The following is a 22,669-nucleotide window of genomic DNA, read 5'->3' as shown; positions in this document are numbered from 1 at the left end:
GAAGGAGAGGAAGAGAGGGAGAGAAAGAATGGCAGCATTTTCTACCCCCTGTACTCCCTGTCTGCCTCAATTAGGCAACATGGGAATAGGCAAGATCTGCATCATTTCTTAAGCACTGTTTAGACTGGAGTTCTGTAATGTAATTTGTAAAGCATTTGATTGGCTGATTTGTAAAGGATAAAATACCTGTGTGATTTTTCCAAATTATCAGTCTGCATTGAAATGTTATAACTCATATAGACTCACACTCAATAACAATAACAACACAGAGCAAAGCCATGGCTACTAGCCGGTTTTGTTATTCCCTTAGTATGAGGCTAATGTGAATTGTCCTACTATTACTCAGGGAGCTTTGAACAGCCCATAACAAAAAGCCATTCAGTCTGGAATTGTTACTGTTTGACTTCACATACAAAATTACAAAATTACATGCATTGAAGATTTGCACTTGATTAAAATCTCCTAATCACTTAAATTATACACTACAAGAATGATATTTTTGGAAGTGTCAATATATTGTCCGTAGCTAATATATCTATATTTCTTATAATAAGATTATTGTATAATTATGATGAGGTCAGTTAATCTATTTCTAGACATTTTTGCAGATTTTAAGTAGTGAAATCCAAGTGAAATGATCTTATTCTACTGGCAGATAGTTTTGCTCATTTCAGGAACTAATGCCTGAAGGAAGTAAACTGATCTGTCAGCTCACCTGATATGATTACTTAAAATAAGAAAAAAATGCAACTGATTTAATAACCCAATAAAATAAGATATTAAATATATTTTATGCATTCAAGACTTTTCACTTCCTGAAATATAGTTTTTTGCAGAGTAGTATCTCCCCAGGTAATACTAATCCAGCTCAAGCTGGTCTTTACTTTAACATTGTGCAGGTTCCGTAGAGGCCTGGGAAAGCCACACTGCTGCTCATGTACAGCCTTAAATGGGCACCTGTTTGCTCACTGTCTCAGGTGTCTGGGCTGTTTTGGTTATGAGTAAGCACAGCGGAGGGCCAGTCAGCATGTGTGTTTGTTGTGTTGGGGTTTGAGCTAACACTCAGCGGGTCTGGAGGTTGGTTTGCGGTCTCCGGTGCCCTGCTGACCTTTATAAGCATAAGAGCAGCACATGTGAAATTTGGGTAAATGTCTGTGGAGCTGGCTGCCAGGCGGTTGGCTGCTGGGCACAGGCTTCAGGGAAACATCAGCCACCCAACCTCTGTAAAAGTGCAAAAAATAAAACTTTTACATGAATGGAAAACATTTAAGGTGCTTAGTTTTAGCCAACACTTCAAAGCCCAGCACTGGCAGAGAGGGCTGTACGCCTTCAGCTTAGGGCAAGGATAGCGGTGAGTCCAAGTCACGAACGTCCTAGATGGGGTCCCACCAAAAAGTAGGGCCACTGACATCTGTTCAGCTTCCAAGTGTGTGTCATGCTTTAAAGCAAGGCTAGAAAGGAGTCGTTGCAGGTTTACAAGCTTTTGTCACCATAGTAACACAGCAAGGATCCTTGTTTGGCCAAAAATACCAATAGTGCTTTTTCAACACTATAATATGGTAAACAATTCAATACCATTAGTAACGTGAGCATTTTGTATTTTATGTTAAACGCTACAATTGTTATGCAATATTGTATGTCCTTGTCTCTATGTTGAATGAAGCCATGCTTAAATTAACTGAGTTACTTATTTGATTTATATGAAGAGTATTATATAGCTAAAACGGGAGATTGAATTTGCTGCAACAGTTTGAATATTTTTTTCAGTCTAGTATACATTGGCTGTTAAAACCATGATTAAAACTATTTTGCTATACTATCACTTGGGCATCAAGCATCTTGACACTATGCTTGGTATCGTTATCAAAGCCAAATTCTGATATCGTGACAACCCATGCCTTATATTGTCCAGTATAGTTTTGGCTGAGAGCAACTGGATGTGATAGTGTTTATTCCAATCTCAGAAATATGAATAAATCTTTGCATGTTTCATGCCTTTGTCACTGTGATGTAAGCAGAATCAGGGGCCCAAACACTGGGTTGCAGTTAGCAACCCAGTAAACAGAAGGAACAAGCCAGAACTCCTTATTAATCAAACAGGATTGCAGCGCCTGTGGCGTTTGCATCCTGAAAGTAACTGTCCCTCTGGATCCAGGAGTCGGCCTTTTTGAGCTTTGATGAGATTTACATGAGCCACCCGTTGAACCAGGAGCTGGCCTGGTTTTAAACAAGCCTCCCGCTGAATAAACAGAAGCTGTGGAGGTCTGGCGGAGCAGCTATTCTTAAATATGGTCAGGACACTCAGGATTTATTTTGCTTCTGCTGTCCCCCCCCTACAATGACGTCCATAGAGGTATGCCGCTCCTGGCGGCCTTTATTGGTTCCTGTTGGTGTCTCTTGGTTTTGCACTTGGCTGCATCAGTGCTCCACGGGTGCTGTGTTATGGATGGGTCCTCTGTGGCCTGGCTGTCATGTTGACTTTAGCAGAGAAGCATCGGAAATGCCCATGTCACCTCTCAGCCGCTCGCTCCTGTTGTAATTTAAGAAGTCATACACTGTGCGAGAGCAAACACTGAGCCGCCTGAGCTATCAGCTGCCAGCGCTTTGAAAATAAACGTTCTTGAGAGCAAACAGACACAAAGGAAATATGAAATAATTCATTTTTGTCTGCTCTGCTTAGCGTGAAGTGAGCGTCCTTCGGCCCGGGAACGCATCCAGACGGCGCGGTAATGAAAATATTTACTAAACAAAAGCCTCCCTGAGACAGACCCCACCAGCACAGCCCAGAAACAGAGAAGAGCAGCACGGCCTTTTACTGGCACCTTCACTCTCTCCCTCTCCATCTGCCAAAGACTCTGATGACGTTGCTGCTTTTGTCTTTGGAATCAGTTAAGCTCTGATCTGTCATAGCAGTGATTTAGAGGGAGTCCTGCACTCCAGCGTTTCTCAGAAATGCTGAGAGTAGTCATCAGTAACTGAATTGAGCAAACAGTTGGGTATTACTCAATAGATTTGGTTTGGATTCAAATGTCAGAATCTCGCTCGTACAAAGTTGCAGTCAGTTGTACTTCATAGGTAACTGCATGACTTTGTTTAAACACTGGTCCTGGTATCTTACACTACCCATCAAAAGTTTAGGGACACAGTGTTTCAAAATATTTTTAACTAATAAGTCTATTGTCTGTCTTGGTTTGCAGTAACAATATATTTAATAGCAGTTACATCCTTCCATTTTTTCCTTACAACAGTAAAACTGAAGGAATAGCTAACAAAGCCCTTCCTCTGGAACAGTCCTGCATCTCACATGTTTAGTCCACTGCAAAATATACCCAAAGTATTAACTAATAGCTGTTTCATGTTAACAAAACCTTTGTGGTACACATCCAATGCTAGATATTGGAAGAAAATGCTGGCTCAGATATCAGCGGGAGAAAAAGAATTCAATAAATCCAGTCCTGTAACAAATCTGTCCTGAAATTGCCCTTAGTAAAACTATGTTGTGATGTTGTAAGTTGTGTAGCTGTGTAGCCTTTTGTATTGTCATCTTAAGCACCCTAGGCAAATTTTGTGTGTCTGTTTTTGGTATTTTGGTCAATCTTGATTACAATTACATAGTATTTACTTGAGACAATCACACATGCTTTTTTATTCTGAGGGACCCTAGATATGATAGTTTGATATCGTTTTTAATCAATGTACTTAGTGACTTCAGATTTTGTATTTATTGATATTATTTTTTTATGAACACGTCTGTTTAGAAAGTGTTAGACTAGAGTGTCTGTAAATAATTTAGACAATAATTTAGATGGCTTATTATTTTGAAAAGTTTGTTTAATAGTTTAGAGCATGATGGGCATCTTTTCTCCTCTTGGATCCATGTTTAGTGCTATAACTCTGAAAGCTGGCAAAGCAGGCCTTATAATAGTTTCCTCAGACCCAACATAAATACTTTTGAAATGAATTTTACTATTTATATTGATGTGGATATTTACTATCAGCTGTTTATGATACTTGAAGTCACTGGAAATTGAAGTTGATTATTAGTTTCTTTATTATTATTGTTATTAATTATTGTTAGTTTAGTAAATGTTATTATGAGCTGTTGGATTGAAACAGACCCAGTCTTACTGGAACACAGCCTGCTGTCACCTAAGTGGAATGCTTATATTAAAAATAGCTCTATTTTAAATGTAATAGTTTTTAAACAAAAATATTGGATAAATTTCAGTTCTGGCCAGTGAAGATTTTAAATATCAGTATCTGTATCAGGAAAGAAAAGGTGGTATCATGCCATCTCCACTTTCCAGGTATTGTTTCTTACTTAATTGAAAAGTAACACTGAAATTTAAACATTGTATGAGAAATTTCATAAGAAAGACAAAGTTTCCTCATTGCATGTTGTTCAGGTGATACTGCACATCATAGTACAAGGAAAACTGAAACCTGCCAGTGCAGACACATCACTGATACAGTGTAGGACAGAGAGGTTGGCAGTGGACACTCCTCTTCAGGCCTGCATGGGTCTAACAGGGATGTGTGGTGACCACATGGCAGTCGGCTCCTGGCTCCAAGGAGATGAAAGACAAGCAGGCCATCTTTTATTCCTCTGACGCATACATGGTGAGGCAACAAAGCGCTCCATTTGATCTTGCACAAGTGCAAACGAAAGCTGAATGCCTTCCAGTGAACTAACAGGGGCCGTAATGCAGAGTGTGCTGGGAAATCTGCGGTAGGGACGGCACAGTGGGCCATGTTACATTGTGGAACGTAGCAAAATATCTGATAAGAGTCATATAAAAACACAGCAGCACACACCCTACGTAACCCCACAGCTCCTGTGTCCACTTTGTGATTGTTTTTTTAATGATCACTGGCACTGTTATGCCTCGTGGAATCAGCCCAGTGAAGGAGACGTGGATTAATTGATACAGTCATTCAGCAGGGCTGTAGTAGACAGCGGAAATTACAGTATCCAAGCACTGACAATTACAGCAGCGAACCCTTGTTAATCTAAATGCAAAGGCAGACATGTTTTCCTAGCAGTTATGCTCGCACTTGTAATTAATCAGTGGAGATGAGCAATTTAATTTGCTTTTATTGATAATTTCACTACCTGTTCATTTTAGGATGACTCACCTCAGCAGTATGTGTTCAGAATATTAATATGTAGTGGAGGAAAGCTTAGGCTGCAGTACAGTATGACACAATTTTGCTGTGCAAGGGGATGATTCAGTATTTCAAATGTTAATATGGCGTTATACATTTCCCCTCAGTAATATACAACCAATTTGACTGATGTATCAGCAACTAATTTAATGTTTCTTTTTAAACTCACAACCACAATCAGGTGAATGATAAACCTTTATGAGCTAATGAAAGCTAGAGATGTGTGTTCTGACTAATTTTGGGATTGGAGTATCTGTAAGAGATATGTCCAGTTAGCTGCAAGGAAAGAAAAAGCAAGGACAAACAGTTGAAAGAAATGACTAGCACTGTAGGCTCACTTTTTAGATGGCAACACTGTTGTTAGGAGGCTAAAATTAGAAAGCATGTTTTATTCTTCAAAAATAGCCGAGGGAAATCCATGGGATTTGATGAGTAGCTGCCTCTACAGATGAGCTAATGAGCTAGCACTACAGCTAGTACAACACTGGATGCTAATAAGGACTCATCATCTTCTTCATGAGGTATTTTCTCCTTAGTGGACAATGTGTCAACATTAGTTTGTCAGAGAAATACATTTTCACTATTTCTGGACCTGGCTAACTTGAGGTAAAGTAGTTAGCAAAAACGCCATGCCAGAGTTGGACGAAGCTGCGTTTTTCGGTCACGTCTTTAACAACACATCCTCAACGCTCAAAAAGCAAAGCAGTCCTGTTTACATATAAAATTGCTAAATTGTTAGCATGTTTATTGAAACGCAGCAAAACCTGAGTAGTGATTTCAGTACTAAAATGATTAGCTTGACACAAAATGAGGACAAAAGGACATTTCATTGCAAAGTTTACAAAATTTTTGTATATTGCCTTTAGAATTGACGCTGTATTCAGAATCAATGTACTGTTGCACCCCTAACAAATATGTGATGCTTGTTGAGTTGAGTTTACTCAACAATACTTTAAAGAAATATGATAGCCTTGAATCAATTTAGCAGTCTTAAAGATGCAATAAGGAAAATGTAAGTAAGCCGGTGGAACTGAAAAGACCAGACCAAATGAAATTCCTAAAATGATTTGAATGAACTCAACTGTGCATGTTTTACAGTGTGGTTAGGTTGCATCTTGCCAGCATGTGAATATTCCAGAGATGAAATCCACCCGTCAGAACAGTCCAAGCCCAAGCTCAAGACGAGGAACTCAATTAAGATTCCAAACAGCGTTCCGAAGCTTTGCAGAGGAAATGGAGCATACCTATCTGCTTTTGCGGACCAGACGAATTGGCTTTAAGGAAAATAACAGGAGATTAGGACAGGAAACGTATTGTGAAGCGAAACGTCGTATGCAGAGCGACGAGGCCTCTTTATGTGTTTTCAGAAACATTCTTCTCCCATGACTTTGAGGGTTTAGCGGACCTCGTGAACTAATCACCTGCCGCGTCACTATTGCAACAGTGAGCTTTGTGATGCAGTCAAAATATCCTCCAGCGCATTGCAGGGCTGCTTCCTTTTGTATAGTTCTGCTCTGAAGCACTCCTGTGAGATTTAAAGCAGACTTTAGCCTTGCACTGTGCAGACTTGTGATGGCTTGGAGCGGGTGGGCCAGTTTAATGCCCCCTGTGTGTGGGTGTGAGGCCCGGGGGGATGCATTGTTAAAGCGGAGCACCTGCCGTTTGGATTGTCACTTTATCCCTGCAAGAAATTAACACAAACAATGGCCAGCGGGGGGGCTGCTCTATCTGTGACCTCCACCTTGTCAGTGTGACCGCAGGCTTAATTGAGTTTCAGAGGCAACATTTCTCACTTAACTCCCTGAGCTGTTAGCACATACTGGAGCGTAGTGGCAGGAAGAAAGATGGCTGGATTAAAGGAGAGGTGAGGAGGGCAGAGCGGAAAAGGAGGCAAGAAAGATAGAGTTAGTATGATCACTTTTAACCAGACAGATGCTGAGAGATTAATGATATAGGTCAAAAATATTTCTATAATTTCTATAAAACAAAACACAAATAAATTTAAAAAAAGCTAGACTGATGATTATAAGTCTTGGCTGAACTGTCTACTTACGGTTAACAGGTGTGATCACAGCAAGAGTTCATGTGAGAAAGCAGTAAAAAGTGAATGAGAAATTTCTCAATGGGCCCTGAGTCAATTTCTCTATTTATCATCATAAAACGATTGTCCAGTGTGTTTCTGCTAGGTCACTCAGCTCATCAAGAAGAAATTTGCTGGTCATTCCAGAAACTGGAGAGCTTTCAGTTACCATATTAATGGAAAATGAATCTATGTAGCCCCAAAAAGAGCTTTTCTATTGTTACAATCTTGACATCATAACAATAGCACAACCTTTTTGGTGCTATATAGAACCATTTTCAAAAAGCTTCTACGTAGAACCATATACAGCACATTCTGAAGAACCATTTCACCATGCAAAGAACCATTTAATCATAATATGGTTCTATATTGAACTCATGGTTCTGTATAGAACCATTGCCTTTACTAAAGAACCCTTGAAGAACCATCTTTTTTAAGTGTGTAGAAGTAAAGCTTTAGGGCTGCAGAGTTCTAAAGCTTTCGTCAGCTAACAGACGTCCACTTTGGCTACCACTGCACTGCGTGATGGGGGGAGAAGGAGGCCAATCATAAATAATTGGCCTCACCCAGAGAGAGCGAGGCCAGCTATGCTGTTTTGGACTCCAAGCCACAGATGGCTGTGATCCTCCGATGATCAGGCCAACTTTTAAATGCCTTTGTATTTTAACTTAATTTAAACTTTAGTCTACCAGAACTTAATTTGTGTTGTCCTTTACTTTAGTGTCAGTTTTTATTGTCTATGTTTACAGGCTTGTGTTTTTCATAGTGTGTCTTGATTTTCCTGTGTTGTGGAACGGATTTTATTGTCATTATATAAGTACAACAGTATTTTGTTTGCAGCAGAATATCTGTTTTTCAAGTATGGTGCTTAGTGTTAATCAGTAATGCAGAACATTAATCATACTAGCTAAGCTCAAGAGATCTAATAGCTAATCCTAGAGGACACTTTGCAATAATGCAGTAATACAGACTGAATAAAAGACATAATACCACAGCCAAAATAAGGCCTGGGCATGTATTAATGTGGTATAGAAGTGAAGCTGTAGAACTGAGCTCAGTATTACAGATTACAGAATTTATTGTGACCCTTCAAGTTTTTTCAAGTATAGCATTATAATTGTTAATAGTTAACAATCCTTGTTTTTATCTATGCCTCGCATGTTAAAGCCCATATTGAAAGAAGAGGCATAGATTTAAGCCAGCAAAAGTACAATAGAAGTGATAGTTGTATAAGAGCAAAGAAAGCATATGAAAGAGCAAGAGCATATGTGGCTGTCTTTTCAGTGCCTCTCCGCTATAATATGTCTACAATATGGCTCATATTAGTGCTCCTGATGTGCGTTTTGTGGTGCGGGGGAAGTCTTTTGAAATTCAATACGTCCTTAAATCAGATTTATAAATGTTTATGTATGTTATGAGAAACACACTCGCTGGAGGTAGGCTTGTGTGTGCGTGTGTGTTCTGGAGTTTTAATCCTACCAGTGTGGAATACAGTAACTTCAGTAAACAGTGTTTAGAGGAAGTTAGTTAGTGTGTATTGGCGTATACACACATTATCTGCAGAGTATACATTTGTAGAGTCAGTGTGTACAGGGTAACAGCCTGGAAACAAGATAACTGATGGAGTCCTGTGGTGCATCGATCAGTTTGGTATAATGTGGCCGTTCAGATGCGTCGGGAATGGTTTTCCCAAACAGAGCTGTCTCTGTGCAATCTGTCTCTCTTATGCTGGAGGCATGCTTTGTGTTTAGCCTCATGTGCTGCGCTGCTGCAGTAATGCACGCTGGGCCTTCTGTAATCCCCGAACAAAGACATTAAAGTGAAATTTGGAGAAATCTGCTACCTGCTTTATGTCCTGTAATCTAAAACAAAGACGAGCGAGAAAGTGATGTGATGTTGTACCGTAGATCTTTTCAAATGATTTCTGTTGTATGACAGGCAAACAGGCTGTTATATTTTTGCTTAAATGTACATTTGAGGGAATTTGAGGTGTAACAATTTGTTGTATCATATTGTCGAAACAAGGCTCTTAATTTGAAGTGCCACAGGCCTCGAGCAATACATCCAACAGCCTGGAGCAAATAAGGTTATAAAATACTGCTTATTTTGTGTGAGCTATAATGAAAAATTTAAATAAGTGAACTCACAGAGATGTCAAACCATCCTTACTCTGTGAAAGTGCTCGCTTTTTACCTCAAAAACTTGATAGACAGAAGGAAAAAAACATGCCTCTGGTAAACAAGCTTAGAAAAGCAGCTAGCATATTAGCTCAAGTTATTAGCGCATTAGAAAATCAACTCAAAGATTCCCCCTGAAATCCTTAAATTCTTGTTTTTTGGGAGTAGTTTGTCTTCCTGTTAAGTCACAGTGCTGTCCAATGATGTGTGTAAAATATGCAGTGGCGCTTCACAGGTCTCGGAGGAAGCCTGTGCTAGCTTTGCCCTCCTAGCAGTGGTGGTATCGTGTGACTCGGGGTGGAATTAGATATGACAAAATTGGGGAGAAAATTGGGGTTACAGTGCTGATGGCTAATAAAAGGTAGTCCAAAAAGTTACAGTGTGCCAATCTGCCAAATTATAGTGACCACTGCTAGTATCTCAAACCTGTCTGCTCGTTATAGACGTCATCCATGTGAAAAATCGGTGTAAAAAGTGCAATTCAGTTCAGTGCTGTGATTGTTGAGCTGAGACAACTTCTGTATCACATTTAATTTAGTTTTATTTAGTGGACCAGTCTGAACCACCAAGTTTCAAGTACGGTACCTTTACAGTCTTGAATGTTCTAATAAATTGAAAATGGGCACCCAGGACAGGTTTTCAGGCACTCTTAAGATTTGTTGTATGGGAAAATGCTTTGATATGAGACACCACTGTATAGAATGGTAATGAGCTGTGCATTGTGTGATTGTTATAGCCCCTAGTATGAATGCATGTATGGGATTATTTAAAGGCTCAGTGGCTGCAGTAGTGTAGGTGCAGGGCAGACAGCGAGGGCTGGTTTCTCCGTCCTCTGAGGTCCAGGCCTCCACATTAGGGCACTAATGCGCCCTGGCAGACGCTGGCCTTCAAAGCAGCAGCCCTGTGGGCATCTGGAGCAGGTACTGAGTTAGGCCTGCTGGACTGCAGCCAGCCAGGAACTTTCACATTCATGCTGACTCCTTACTGAACACAAGCATTTTAACATTTTCTATTTGAATATTCACATTTGTAAACTAACTGTATTCAATTAATTCCAAAAAGAAAAAAATACAATGATTATGAATAAGAAACAGAGACACTGGAGGGTTAAAGCTCATTTATTGTGTACTGTTAGCTTAAGATGTGATCTGTACCTGATTATTCAGTTGATTTAGTGAGTGTGTTTTTGTGATTTAGCACACCGTACAGAACATGTTCTACAGAGCACTAGAACTTACACTGTCACAGTTTTGATATATGAAATTATCAGTTATACTCCCTCTCTCTCTCTCCCTCTCTCTGTCTCTTCTGTCTCTATTTCTCTCTCTTATTTTTTGTCTCCCTTTCTTTGTTTCGTTCTTTTCCTCTTTTTTCCGTCTTTATCTCTCTCGTTCTTTCTCTTTCTCCTTTCATCACTCTCTTTTTTTATATTTCTTTCTCTTCTTCCTTAAGTCTTTCTGTCTCTTACTTTTCTCTCTCTCTTTCACTTTTTCTCTTTCGCTTTCTCTCTTTTTCTTATGCTCTGTTTCTCTTTCTCTGTCTCTTGCTCATCTCTCTCTCTCTATCTTTATCTCTCGCTCTTCCTTTCTCTCTTTCTCTTTCCGTCTTTCTCTTTTTTCTTTTTTCTCTGCTCTTTAACTCTTTCTCATGTCTCTCGCTCTTACTTTCCAACTCTTTCTCTTGCTCTCTCTTTCTTTCTCTTTCTCTCTCTCACTTATTATTCTCTTTTTTCTCTTTTTCTTTCTCTCCCTTTCTGTCTCTCTCTCTCTGTCTCTCTCTCTCTCTGTCTCTCTCTCTCTCTCTCTGTGCTCTCTGTGTGTGTGTAGAGAGTATTAGAGAGGAGATCTTTTAAGGAAATTGTGCAACTGTTTTATTGCTGTTGTAAAATCTGGATCTGGAGTTTAATTGTTTCAGTGATATTGAAGACTTTTAATGGTGCTGTGAAGATATTTTTGCACTTTGGTAGAGAGAGCATTGACCTTTGTTTGTCCATGGAGTTGACATAGCTGAGGTTTAGAGCTGGGTGATACTGATAAATTTCAGTGTCCTCATATTTTTTCAAATATATCACAATATAACAGTATCAGATGATAACTAGGTGTGTATTAATGAAGTTAATGAGAGTATTTTTCATGAGTACTGGTATGCTATGCTAAAAGAATGTCCTAAACACCTGACAGAGCATGTTTAGATTGGATAGTTATACTGTGGATACCAAAGAGGACATTAAACACTATTGTTAACGTGAACCAGAGAGAAAGGAAATTTACTGTTTATTTCATTTTATGGAATTTAAACTCACTTTTAAAACAATATACTGTCAGTTAATATGATGAGTAAAGCACAGAGTACAATTAAAAAACTAAACACTACTAGGCAATAGATGCCACTTTTTTTATTGGGATTAACTTATGGATATAATGGTTATTATGTACCATTTATAGTGCTATATATAGTTAAAACTGAAAACCAGTATCACAGTATGTGGATATCACGATATAGCAGTATAGATGATATTTCACTCAGCTGTACTTGAAGTATGTTATGTTTGGAGCTTATGAACTAAAGTTCATCATAGTTCATATGGTGAATGAATAAATGTCTTATTAAAAAATCAAACACACTCTCTCTGTCTAACAGGGACCTGGACAGGAATAACATCACTCGGATCACCAAGGTGGACTTTTCTGGGCTCAAGAACCTCCGAGTTTTGTAAGTAACCCCTCAGCGTCTCTCCCGCTGAAAAGTCCTTTTCAATCCCAAAAGCCCCCCCTTCACCTCTCTGTTGTCTTAGCAGTCAAAGCCATCAAAGTGTTTCAGTTGTGGAGCAGAGAGGATTACTGTAAGACACGAGTCATAATAAAACACACAGACACTTAATCTGAGTAAATCCGACATATTTAACATGACCCCTCTGACTGAGCAGAGCAGTGAAGTCACTGGCTCATGTTCAGTCAACCTTCAAACTCGCTCAGAAGTTTGAGGAACATGGAAGTGTATTCTTCACAGAGCGGCCGCGCTGAACGAAAATAAACAGATGGCGGTCGGCCTCTCCGGGCCGCGCGGCCTGCTCGAGTTCAGCTAGCGAGCTGCGCACTGCCAGAACAAGTGTGTTAGGAGCTTAATGACTGTAATCATGGAGTCCTCTGTACTGTTTACCTCCCGAGGAAGAGCCTGTAAAGAGAGAAAGGCGTGCAGATAAAAATAAACGAGTCAAAAAAAGGAAAATAACCAAGTGGGTGGTGAGAAGCGGAGGCGGTGGCCAGTGGGTTTCATGGTGTGTGCCACATAAGAATGCGTGATATGATAAAGATAAATTATGTCACTATACGATTTTCTGAGCATATTATAGATGTCGTCAGTACTTAAAGAACATCAATCAATGGTGTGTGTTCCAGTAGCCTCGTTCTACAGGCCAAGATATAATCAAATAAAACGTGTTTCCTTATTACTTTGTTATCAAATTAACAAAGACATTGTTGGCTCTCTGTTGTGACTCTGTGATGAGCTGTTAGAGAGCAATGAGAGGCAATAAGGGAGGGGTACAGTGCATAGCTCAACTGAGCGACGTCCTCTAAAACAAGTGGAAACTACATTTTATGGCTAATGTGAAAAGGGTTTAAAATAGGTTTAACAGGGGCTCCCAAGTAGTAAAGCTGTTAAAAATCTCGTCCAGTTAATAGAACCTAAGGCATGCTCAAAAAAATATTTTTTACATGAACTTAATCGAACTATGGAGCTTATTTCCACACAATTAAAGCAATTCAACATGTTTTTCTATAATTGGCTAAACCTAATCTGCTCTCACATCTCCACCTCAACTAATTAAAGTTCATTGAACTTGATTTACTAGTGTTGATTTAACTTATGTTGGTCCAACTTATCTTACTACAGTTTGTTTATAAGTGGTTACTATAGTGCCCAGTCAGTTTAGAGCCTCACTCAGCAGTAGAAAATATGATAACACCAACAATAACAAGGCTAGGAATTAACTCACATGAAAGCAAATACCCAAGAAAAGCCTAGGAGGAAAACAACGCAGAGATGATGAGTAAAACAATAGAAAATACATGCCTGATATGCAAACAGATGGAGCCAGGAACCAATGAAATCTTTGTATACAAGAAATAATCAAAGACGTTCGACTAATTCAAAATAGTTGAGTAATGTGGGTTACATCCTGTTTTAAGTACAACAGACTTAACTTATTTCAGTGTGCGTCTGGTGATACCATGTGGAAATCCCTTGAGAACACAATTCATTCTCTTTATGTGACTTGATAGGCTTTGGCTGATTTAATGGGATAATTACATTCTTTCAGCACTATTACTTTAAGTACATTTTTTAAAAAATGAGTCAGTTAAATTAATATCCACTTGATTTGTTTTCTTAATAACACAAGAGCCTGTCTTATATTTTTGAAGCAAGTGGAATTGATCCTGCCTAATTGGATTGAATAAAAAAGTACTCATTATTTTATACTATTTTGCATGTTTTTTAGAGTTCAAATGAAAAATGAAATATCGTGATACTTAGTTCGTACCAAAAAAATGTCTTCAAGATCGTGATATATTTTTTCCATATTGCCCACCCCCAGAGCCTTACAATGAAAACCCCAAAGCGGGCCGCCCTTTTGCCCCTAGTAACCTGCACCGGACCCCTTTATCTCTCCGGAGTGCTGGTACTGTGATCCCCTCCATCTGATAACATAAGACAAGCCTCCCCACACACCTCAGCACACCGAAAGCGCAGCTCACGGACACCCTATCTCACTCTCATGGCTCGATCCTTAAGGAAACGCCAGCTGCGCTGACCTGAGCTATCCTATAAGCCTCACGTCTAGTTAGTGCTTAGGGCAAGAACAACAGAGAGTACATTTCAAATGCCATGCGCGCTACTTCAGCCTCCAGTGGAGATAGCTTTTGCTCTCTTCCTCAGCTCTGTGAAATCATAGGTGTTTGCCTGTGCCCCATATGTTTCTATAGAACACTTCAAAAAACATTGAGTGAAAAGCGAAGAAAAAAGAACAGCTATTATTCCCCACCACACACCAAAGCCCATCTGGAGGGGATTGAATAAGATTACTTTTAATGCCAATACATAAACCAGCATGGGACTGATCCCCCCATTTGTATGAATAAGCCAGATTGTTATTCAGTCCTAGATTGATGTAAGGCATAGGCTATAGGATATGTTTGTTATCAGCAAAGAATGTGATTGTTGCAAATGATTCAACACAGGCTCTGCCTATCTGGAGCAAAAGCCAACTAGTTTGCGTTTTTGGCTTCACCGTGCTGGATCTGGGTTAGAAAATCTGTGGTATTCTCATACTGCGTCTTATCCAAAGCCTCTCTGTAGTGCATAGCCAAGTGTGTCATCTCTTTTGGACAAAAAAAAATGACAAAGCATGGATTAATGGCAGTAATACAGACCCATGTACAAACATTTGCTTTAAAAGGCAATTTATGGCCCTGACAGAGCTGCCAAAGCAGAGTTCCACATTACAGGCCCCGGATATTTTAGTCCAGTCATTCCATTTTTTTTCTTTGGCCTGTATCATCTAGCACTGGAGTATCCGTCAGTGGCAGTCTGGTTGGCTTCCCATGAATGTCACTGCATGTTGGCTCTAATTCAGAGAGACACAACTCTAAACATGAAATGTCCACAGAGATGTAGTCCCTTTGTAATGCATCTGGAAAACCTTAGGGGCCCTGAAACGTGTTCAGAGCAGAGGGGAGAGCCGAATGTACCCACTAGGACCTCACAGGCATGTCCAACACGAACGCCGTCCTTCCGGGGGCCGACCACACGCTCTGGAGAATCAGAGAGGGAAATCGTCTCTGGTTTTAATGTATCAAAATCAGCTAATCGTTAACTGTTGTGACATGATGAATTCACGTTGGGGGAGGCTCCACTTCGGAGTTTGCTTTAACCAATCAGGCTGAGTAATCAGTGTCAGGGAGTAGTTGTGGCAGTGAATCTGATCAGATAATGAAGCTGTGCTTCTTTCTCCACAGGCATTTGGAGAACAATCAGATCAGTGTGATTGAGAGAGGAGCTTTTCAGGACCTCAAGCAGCTGGAAAGATTGTAAGTATCAGCACCATAAAACGTTAATATACAGTACTGTACAAAAGTTCAGAACACTAACATTAGAATAAACATGGGAGTAAATAATTAAACATTACATTGTGACTTTATGTCTGTCAGTGTTCTTAGATGAACTATTGTATTTACAGTCATCCATCAATACCTAGTTTCTCTAATCAATTCCTCATTAAGTTAAATAAGTGCTGCTGATGAACCAAACCTGTTCTTCTAACTGTATTGTTCTAACCTAAAAGCAAGAGATACTGTAGTTGTGTTTATCGTTATGTATGTTATATCATGTTTGCACTGGCAAAAAACACACTTAGTGCCAAGATTGTCACGGCTGTCTAACACTCTTGCACAGTACACTGTCTGCAAAAAGAATGGGGGACCCATTGCCTTCTTTTGAAATCTTTTTTTCAAAGGCAATTTTCAATATTTTTTTCAATTAAGGCAAGACACTACAGGCAAAAATGAATGAATAATAAATTACATCTATAACAACTCTTCTCTTAAACTGTAATCTTAAAAATATCAAAACTCTTCATGAATGTGTTTTTTTTCCAGCGTGTTTCCTCAGTTCTTTCCAAAAGTCCAACTTTCCAAAAGTAAACAACCTTAATGAAGACTTTTCATGTCATGTTTTCTTTCTTGTTTGCCTATTTCCTTTGAAATACTGCATGCTTTGTGAGATATCACCTCCTAGTGCGTTTCTAAGGCCTGTTCTTTAAAAACATCTTCTCTTAAAAAAATAGTTTTCTCTACATTAAGTGTGTAGAGTACCTGCATTCATTACATTTTACCTGTTCTTTTCTGAAGGTTAATACAGAATGTGAGATTTTTTAAATATGCAAATTTAAGCATATTTAATTAGATAACATCGCATTTTCATGTCTAAATGTTATGGATTTTTTTGGAAAACGTCTAATACAAAAATACTTATCTTAGTAAAATACTGAATCTTAGTAATTGGCAAGGATTCATCTGGAGTGTCTTGCATATAACAGCTTTCTAATTCATTTTACATTAAACCTGCCCATTTATCATAAACAGCTAGGTGTCCCCAAATTTTAAAGGCAAGTGTGTCTCTTTTCAACTCTTTTCATTCCACCATCTAGTGAAGACAGATCTTTCAGGCATGTTAGCATGTGCGTGTGACTCGTTGTGCAGAGAGTTCATTTTTATGACCACTAACTTTGTCTGTCTCACTCTAAAAGACACCTCAGATGGTTGAAAGGAGCTTTTAAAAATCTGAAGGTGACTTCAAAAACTTCAATTTCATGGGCTGCAGGTTGCCATCCTCATTTGCTCCCTGCCATGAGACAGACATCCATTTGTCCTTCGCTGGTGAGAATCTTAACACCTCTGAGCAAAGTTGACCAGTGGGTTAAGGCAAACAAGCAGGCCATTGCTATATATGGGCAAGGTCAGGCACAGACTGCACAGCTGGCTGAGGACTGACTTTGTCAGAGACTCTGAGTTTGTGTGTGAATTGTTTGAGTTTTTTCTCTTGTCTGTGAAGATGTGTGTGGTTCTGTCGGAATTTGACCAAATCCGCTGCCCGATGACAGCGTGTTAAGAAAAGAAAAGCAAATTTAGAGGCCATCTGCCTTCACTGGTGTGAGACGATATGTGTGTGTTTGTTACCACCCCTGAAAACTTTTAGTCAACATCTGCCTCATAGGGCTTGTATTTGCCAGGGTCTTATGCTGTGCATTCCTCTGCCTGTCACTCACATTAGGAATTTCACAGTGTTTTAGCCCTGCTTGTCCCCAGTGACCCAGTACGACCAGTGTGACTGTGACTCAGCCTCATGCCCAACATGCCCATTTATATTCCCTTCAGTGCTGGGGTGGTCACTCAAAAAAGTACACCATTATAAATGAGTAATATATCTCTCAATTCTCATTTCCTGGGAAAAGTAATCTCACCATGTCGTTGCTTTACATCTATGTTACTCTATACCTATAAAAATCTCTACTAAATGTCAAGTAGATGGAAAAAACCTGGTAATCATTTTAGGACCATATTTAGAAAGAAACAGCCAATCACAGTAAACATCATTTAAACGGCCTGTCACTATCCCTGCCTTTGAACAAGACTCGGTCAGTTACACTTGATTAAAATTAACAGCTGAAGTTACACAGTCAGCTAAAGCAGGTAGATCATATGCAAATTGCACACAAGGACCATCATGGATAATAATATATTAATATTACAAACTATATAATAGATATTTAATACTTCTTTTTTTAAAAATAAGATTAATTGCATGTATAACCACACATACTCTGTTTTTTACACTGCTGTTGTTAATTTACGGAAACAGAATGTAAATTCACTAAAACAAATGATCGCCTTTATTTCACAGACATTTGCATTTACTTTAATGGTGATTACTGCTATTATTATAGTAAAATACTGTATGTGAGAATAACAAGCTGAACTAGTGTAACGGCTTTTCTACAGTAAAAGGCGGTATTTCTAAGAAATTAAATGATTGGAATTTTACAGATTTTTACCATCGTTGAGAAAAATGACTTTTACTGTTAATTATCTTTTTTTTTCACTATGTACGACATGGTCCTTAGGGTCTAATTGTATACCTTAAATTAAATTTAAAGATCTACTACCTTCTCTTTCCAAGGGGAAAGGTGCATATTTTTATATGTTCTGAACTTTTTCAAGCAGAAAAATAAAATTAAAAAGCAAGACGTGACTTAAAACCTTAAAACAAAGAAATGCAGTGGAATATGGTACAATTATGTTCCTGAATAAAGGTGTTGAAAACGTACCCTTGAGGATATCACCGCAGTAACAGCTTTTATACCCAAAAAAGTACAGTTTACAGTCCCTTGCTTGCTCAAGATGATAGTTCATGACAAACATGTATAGATTTTCAGCTTTGTTAAATCATTGTCTCCTCATTTAAAAATAAGCACAGTGACAGCATTTAGAGATTCCATTACTTAATATGAAGACTAGCCTAAAAGGCAGAATTAGCGATTTTTCTTCTTCATAAAGGGGTTATTCATATGGACGTCTCTGCCTTGTATATCACTGGGTAATAATATGTTGGTAAAGTGCTGCAGAAGCAGTGTTAATCTCTCCTTTTTAGAACATAATCTGTTAGAAAGACCAAAACCAAGGGAAGAGACATTTCTAAGAGCTTGAGGTTTTTAGATTGCATATTCTTCACATGATGCCCAAAATAGAGCAGGCTCTCATTTATGGGACATAACTACAGTTCAGCAAGGGGCAAAAGTCTAGACTGAGCGGGCCTAATTTCAGTCTATGAGTCTGACATCAAAGCTTTGCAAAACAGCATCAAATTTGTCTTCTGCTGCTAAAAACTCTACAGCTACAAAAAAAGCAAGCTGCTGTCTCTTCTGGGTAAGACTGGCTAGGGAGTCGAGGCTATCAGCTCTAACTGATCGTGACTCTCGGGGCTCTGTGCTGAAAGCTGATACTGCTCGGAGAATCCCTTTCCTCAGCGCCTGCTGATGTCATGAAGGTGAATGGAGTAAAACAGAGGGAGATGACAGAAGCGCTCCTCCACCACATGCCTTCAGCCTGGCCCGTGACCCATGGGGTCACCATTATCCCCTCATCCTCTGATTAAAACCCTCTGCTCCCATGGTTAAGGGTCAGCCCATGAAAGCCCTCAGCCAGTCTGGGGAGGCTCATGCGAGGGATAACAGCCTTTAACAGCTTTCTGTGGGAGATAACCTAGGCCATCTTCAGAGGAAGTCAACGTCTTTCCCAGCGGCCAAGGCACAGCTGTAACCCTTGACCCCAGGACACCGTCTCCATGTTCCTGGGCCCGATGGTCAGGTCGACCTGGCCGATTGCCCTAATCAGAAAGATTGATTGGCTTCTTTGTGTGCTGTTCGTGTTTGCCCTGTCTTACCATCAATCTCTGTTCTCTGTGCCAGGACAGATGTTTGCGTGCGTCAGCTTTCTGTCAACGTGTAAAGTCAAACAGTCCTAAGCTCTGTCTCTCTGCCTCGCACGCTCATGTTCCACTATCTCTCCAACGAGCATGCTTTAATGTTCGTCTTGCATTTCACTGCTCCTCTTGTGACTGGGGTTGTTTTGACCACTCTAATTCTCGTCCTTCCCCTGCCCTCTCTCTCTCTCTCTCTCTCTCTCTCTCTTTCCTCACAGGCGTCTGAACCGGAACCGGCTGCAGGTTCTGCCGGAGCTGCTGTTCCAGTCCACACCCAAGCTGGGTCGTCTGTAAGTCCCTGTGCTTCTCTTTGATATCCCAGCTCGGAAAAAAAGAAAACGTGGAAAAAAATGAGCAGTCAAACTTTCCCCGCTGTTTTAATTTTGATCATTGTCCTGGAAGGGAGCTTGGTCAAATATTTGGCTTTCCCCAAAAAACGCTGTTTAAAGAGGACACTGTCAGCGCGGCGTCGTGCGCCGTGTTATTCCTCCTCCAGATGTGGCTCTTTTATATGGGCCGAGGGCCTGGGCCGGCGTAAGGTGACACAGCCTGCGCTCTGTGCTCCTGACAGTGAGGTGAAGGTGTGCTACGGGGAATGTTTTCCTTGGACAGACTGGATTCCTGTTCCCGAATATCGTTTCCCTGCTCCGGCTTTGAGATGGGGGCCAGGCCACGGAGCCTTTTCTGGCCTAGCTGCTGGGGAAGGCTTCATTTATGAGTTTACAGTCTTAGTGAAACAAGCCCTCTCAGGTTAGCCTCGAGTCGGACCAGGGGTTAAGCTTTATTAGTGTTGATTTTGGGGTGCTCTGTGCAAGGAGAGGTAAATGTGACACGGACAGGAGCCACTCTGGGGCTTTTTAACGTCTCGTGTAACCTCACTGCACGGCTTCTGAATGGTTTCCACAAGGCCGGCAGAGGTTAAGCTGTCGCTCCTGGGAAGATCCAGCAGATGTGTTCGCACGCCACAGAGCTTGATTTTTGCACTGATGTTTGATACATGGCTGATGGCAGCTATTAGGACGTAGTTTACAGACGTGAAATTCTCCTTTTATGTCAGCCACGGCTCACGGAGCAGACTTTAATATTTCCTCGCTGGATATCCGAGCCTTCGCAGAAACAATCAGCAGGAATGATGGTTTCATTTCCTCCCCGTTGCCAGCAGTTTCATAAAAGCATTATTGGCAATGATATCCTTATTTATCACAACTTAATAAGCGTTCTCTTGGGTCGTAGACAGTTGCGAAGGAGTGGAAAAGATGAGGGAAAGCCAGACATACACACTAAATCCACCATTCTTATCCCCTCACCATCATTTTAAATTATAGTGTTTGATATTTTTTTCCCCTTTTCTTTGGCATTTGTTAAATCTAAACTAGAGTCTCGGTAATAAGGGTTGTGCAGGGCGGGGGTGGCTTATGGTGAGGCTTGTAACCTTGCCTTGTCAGAATTGGTTATACTCAGTGATGATAGTGTGATATGAATGGCCTCACCCCTAACCCTCCCATTAAAAGCCTCAGGTCTGGCCAGCTGGACATAGCAGTCTGAGCACGTCCCACTCTGGTTAGGGCTAGCCAGACCTAGACCTGCCCTGACCAAAAGGGTGGAAACACTGACAGGGGTCAGGGAAAGGTAACGAGTGCTTTCACTCTGAGGAAGACCCAGCAGGGAAGGGTGTGCTTACTTGAATATGCAGACATCCATGTTCATCTTAGTTTTTTTTTATATTCAGACATTCCAATAAGACGTAACCACAGAGAATGTTGTGTAACTCTGAGGTTGTTCTGTAGGTCAAATGGTATAAAATCCAAAGATAAATCACTAAGTCGGTTGAATAAGTGGCTTCAGATCTCCTCTTATGCTAGATAGCTGCACTTAAAGGGATGTTTCAGCTGAAAACTAGCATTTAATATGCTATATGTTATATAATGTAGTATGCTATAGTGCAGCATTGCACCCCTCAGTCTCATCAATTTGACAGAATTCATTATTTTGTACCATTTTTGTGTTCCAATATTGTTCTCTTACTACAGTACCCAGCATGCATTACGCAAGTACATCACACAACCATTAGGGAACAATGCGAAGCAAATCCAGACTCCTAGCCACTGATGTAAAGGCTAAATATCAGCATTGCTAACCTTAAAATTTTTCTTTGTTAAAGGAACAAATCAATTGTAGCACTTCTGAGCTTTCAAATTTGACTTCCACCTTCAAGATGCATCATTAGAAGTGGGGTGTCCTAGACTTAAACTAGGACTACCACTGGAGGATGTGAGCAGGCATGTTTACAACAAAAATGATGGGGTACATTTTCCATTTTGCCCAGAAAGTCCCTTTAATAAACAAATGTTAAACCATCTGTCTCATTGGCATATTCAAATACTATCGGTTTAAAAAGTGCTGATATTTGCACAGCCAAACTGGTCAAAATGCCTGGCTGGGACAGAGATGATTTAAGGGTAAAGAGCCTGGAAGGATGATAGCGAAAGCAGAGAGGCTGCGGGCAGAGCAGACATGACCCCACTGTGGCAGGCCCAGGTGTGGGGAGACGGACCGGGCCGTGTGGGTCTGTGGGCCAGTGGCTGAAAGCAGAGCGGGCGGGCACGGGTGCTGCTGTAAAAGGGCCGTGATGAGGGACGTAGGCCGTTTGTGGTCAGTGATCTGTGTGTGTGTGTGTGTAGCCCTACACTGCCTGGAAGGAAAGAATGTGGTTGCAGTTACAGACCTTACCCTGCTGCTCCGTGTGGGCCAAGAAACATGCACGCACTCACAAACACGGACACACACACTCATGCAATCCGAGGGGATGGTTTGATTCAGCTTCCTCCTCCCTCTCCCCACTCTCCAATCTCCATGCCGATGGATAATGGAAAGCAAATGAAGAATTAGAGAGAGGCCATGAATATGCCTGCTCCTATTTATTAATGGTGGCGCTGAGTGGGCCTCCATATTAAGTCCGCTTCCTGTGCACAGTCGGGCCCCAGCATTAAAGCAGAGGGTATTTTTCTCAGTGATAGCCACGGAGCTCCACCACTCCCTGCCATTACGCTGAGCTCAGATTGCATGTGATTGGTGTGATTTAGGGGAAAATGGGGAGCACAGTGCAGGATATCGCTTCTCTCTCGGCCAATTCTGGGCTCTTTCTCTCTCTCTTTAATTTTCTGAAGACAATAATGCTGGCAGAGGCACGCTGTTGGTCTGTCAGGGT

General features: G+C 40.5%; 1 protein-coding gene across 1 annotated transcript in view; it reads left to right on the top strand.

Moving 5' to 3' along the window:
* The window catches only part of slit3 (slit homolog 3 (Drosophila)), a 219,424-nt gene that overhangs the window by 3,413 nt on the left and 193,342 nt on the right, over positions 1–22,669 (top strand). The window contains exons 2-4 of the mRNA XM_036568481.1: positions 12,064–12,135; positions 15,441–15,512; positions 19,680–19,751. Of these exons, the coding sequence (XP_036424374.1) occupies positions 12,064–12,135; positions 15,441–15,512; positions 19,680–19,751 (216 nt within the window). The remainder of the gene's footprint in view (positions 1–12,063; positions 12,136–15,440; positions 15,513–19,679; positions 19,752–22,669) is intronic.

Source organism: Colossoma macropomum, unplaced genomic scaffold, assembly GCF_904425465.1.
Source record: "Colossoma macropomum unplaced genomic scaffold, Colossoma_macropomum, whole genome shotgun sequence".
Lineage (NCBI taxonomy): Eukaryota > Metazoa > Chordata > Actinopteri > Characiformes > Serrasalmidae > Colossoma > Colossoma macropomum.
The sequence above is the reverse complement of the archived record's forward strand: the minus strand, read 5'-3'. Positions and strand labels throughout refer to the sequence as shown.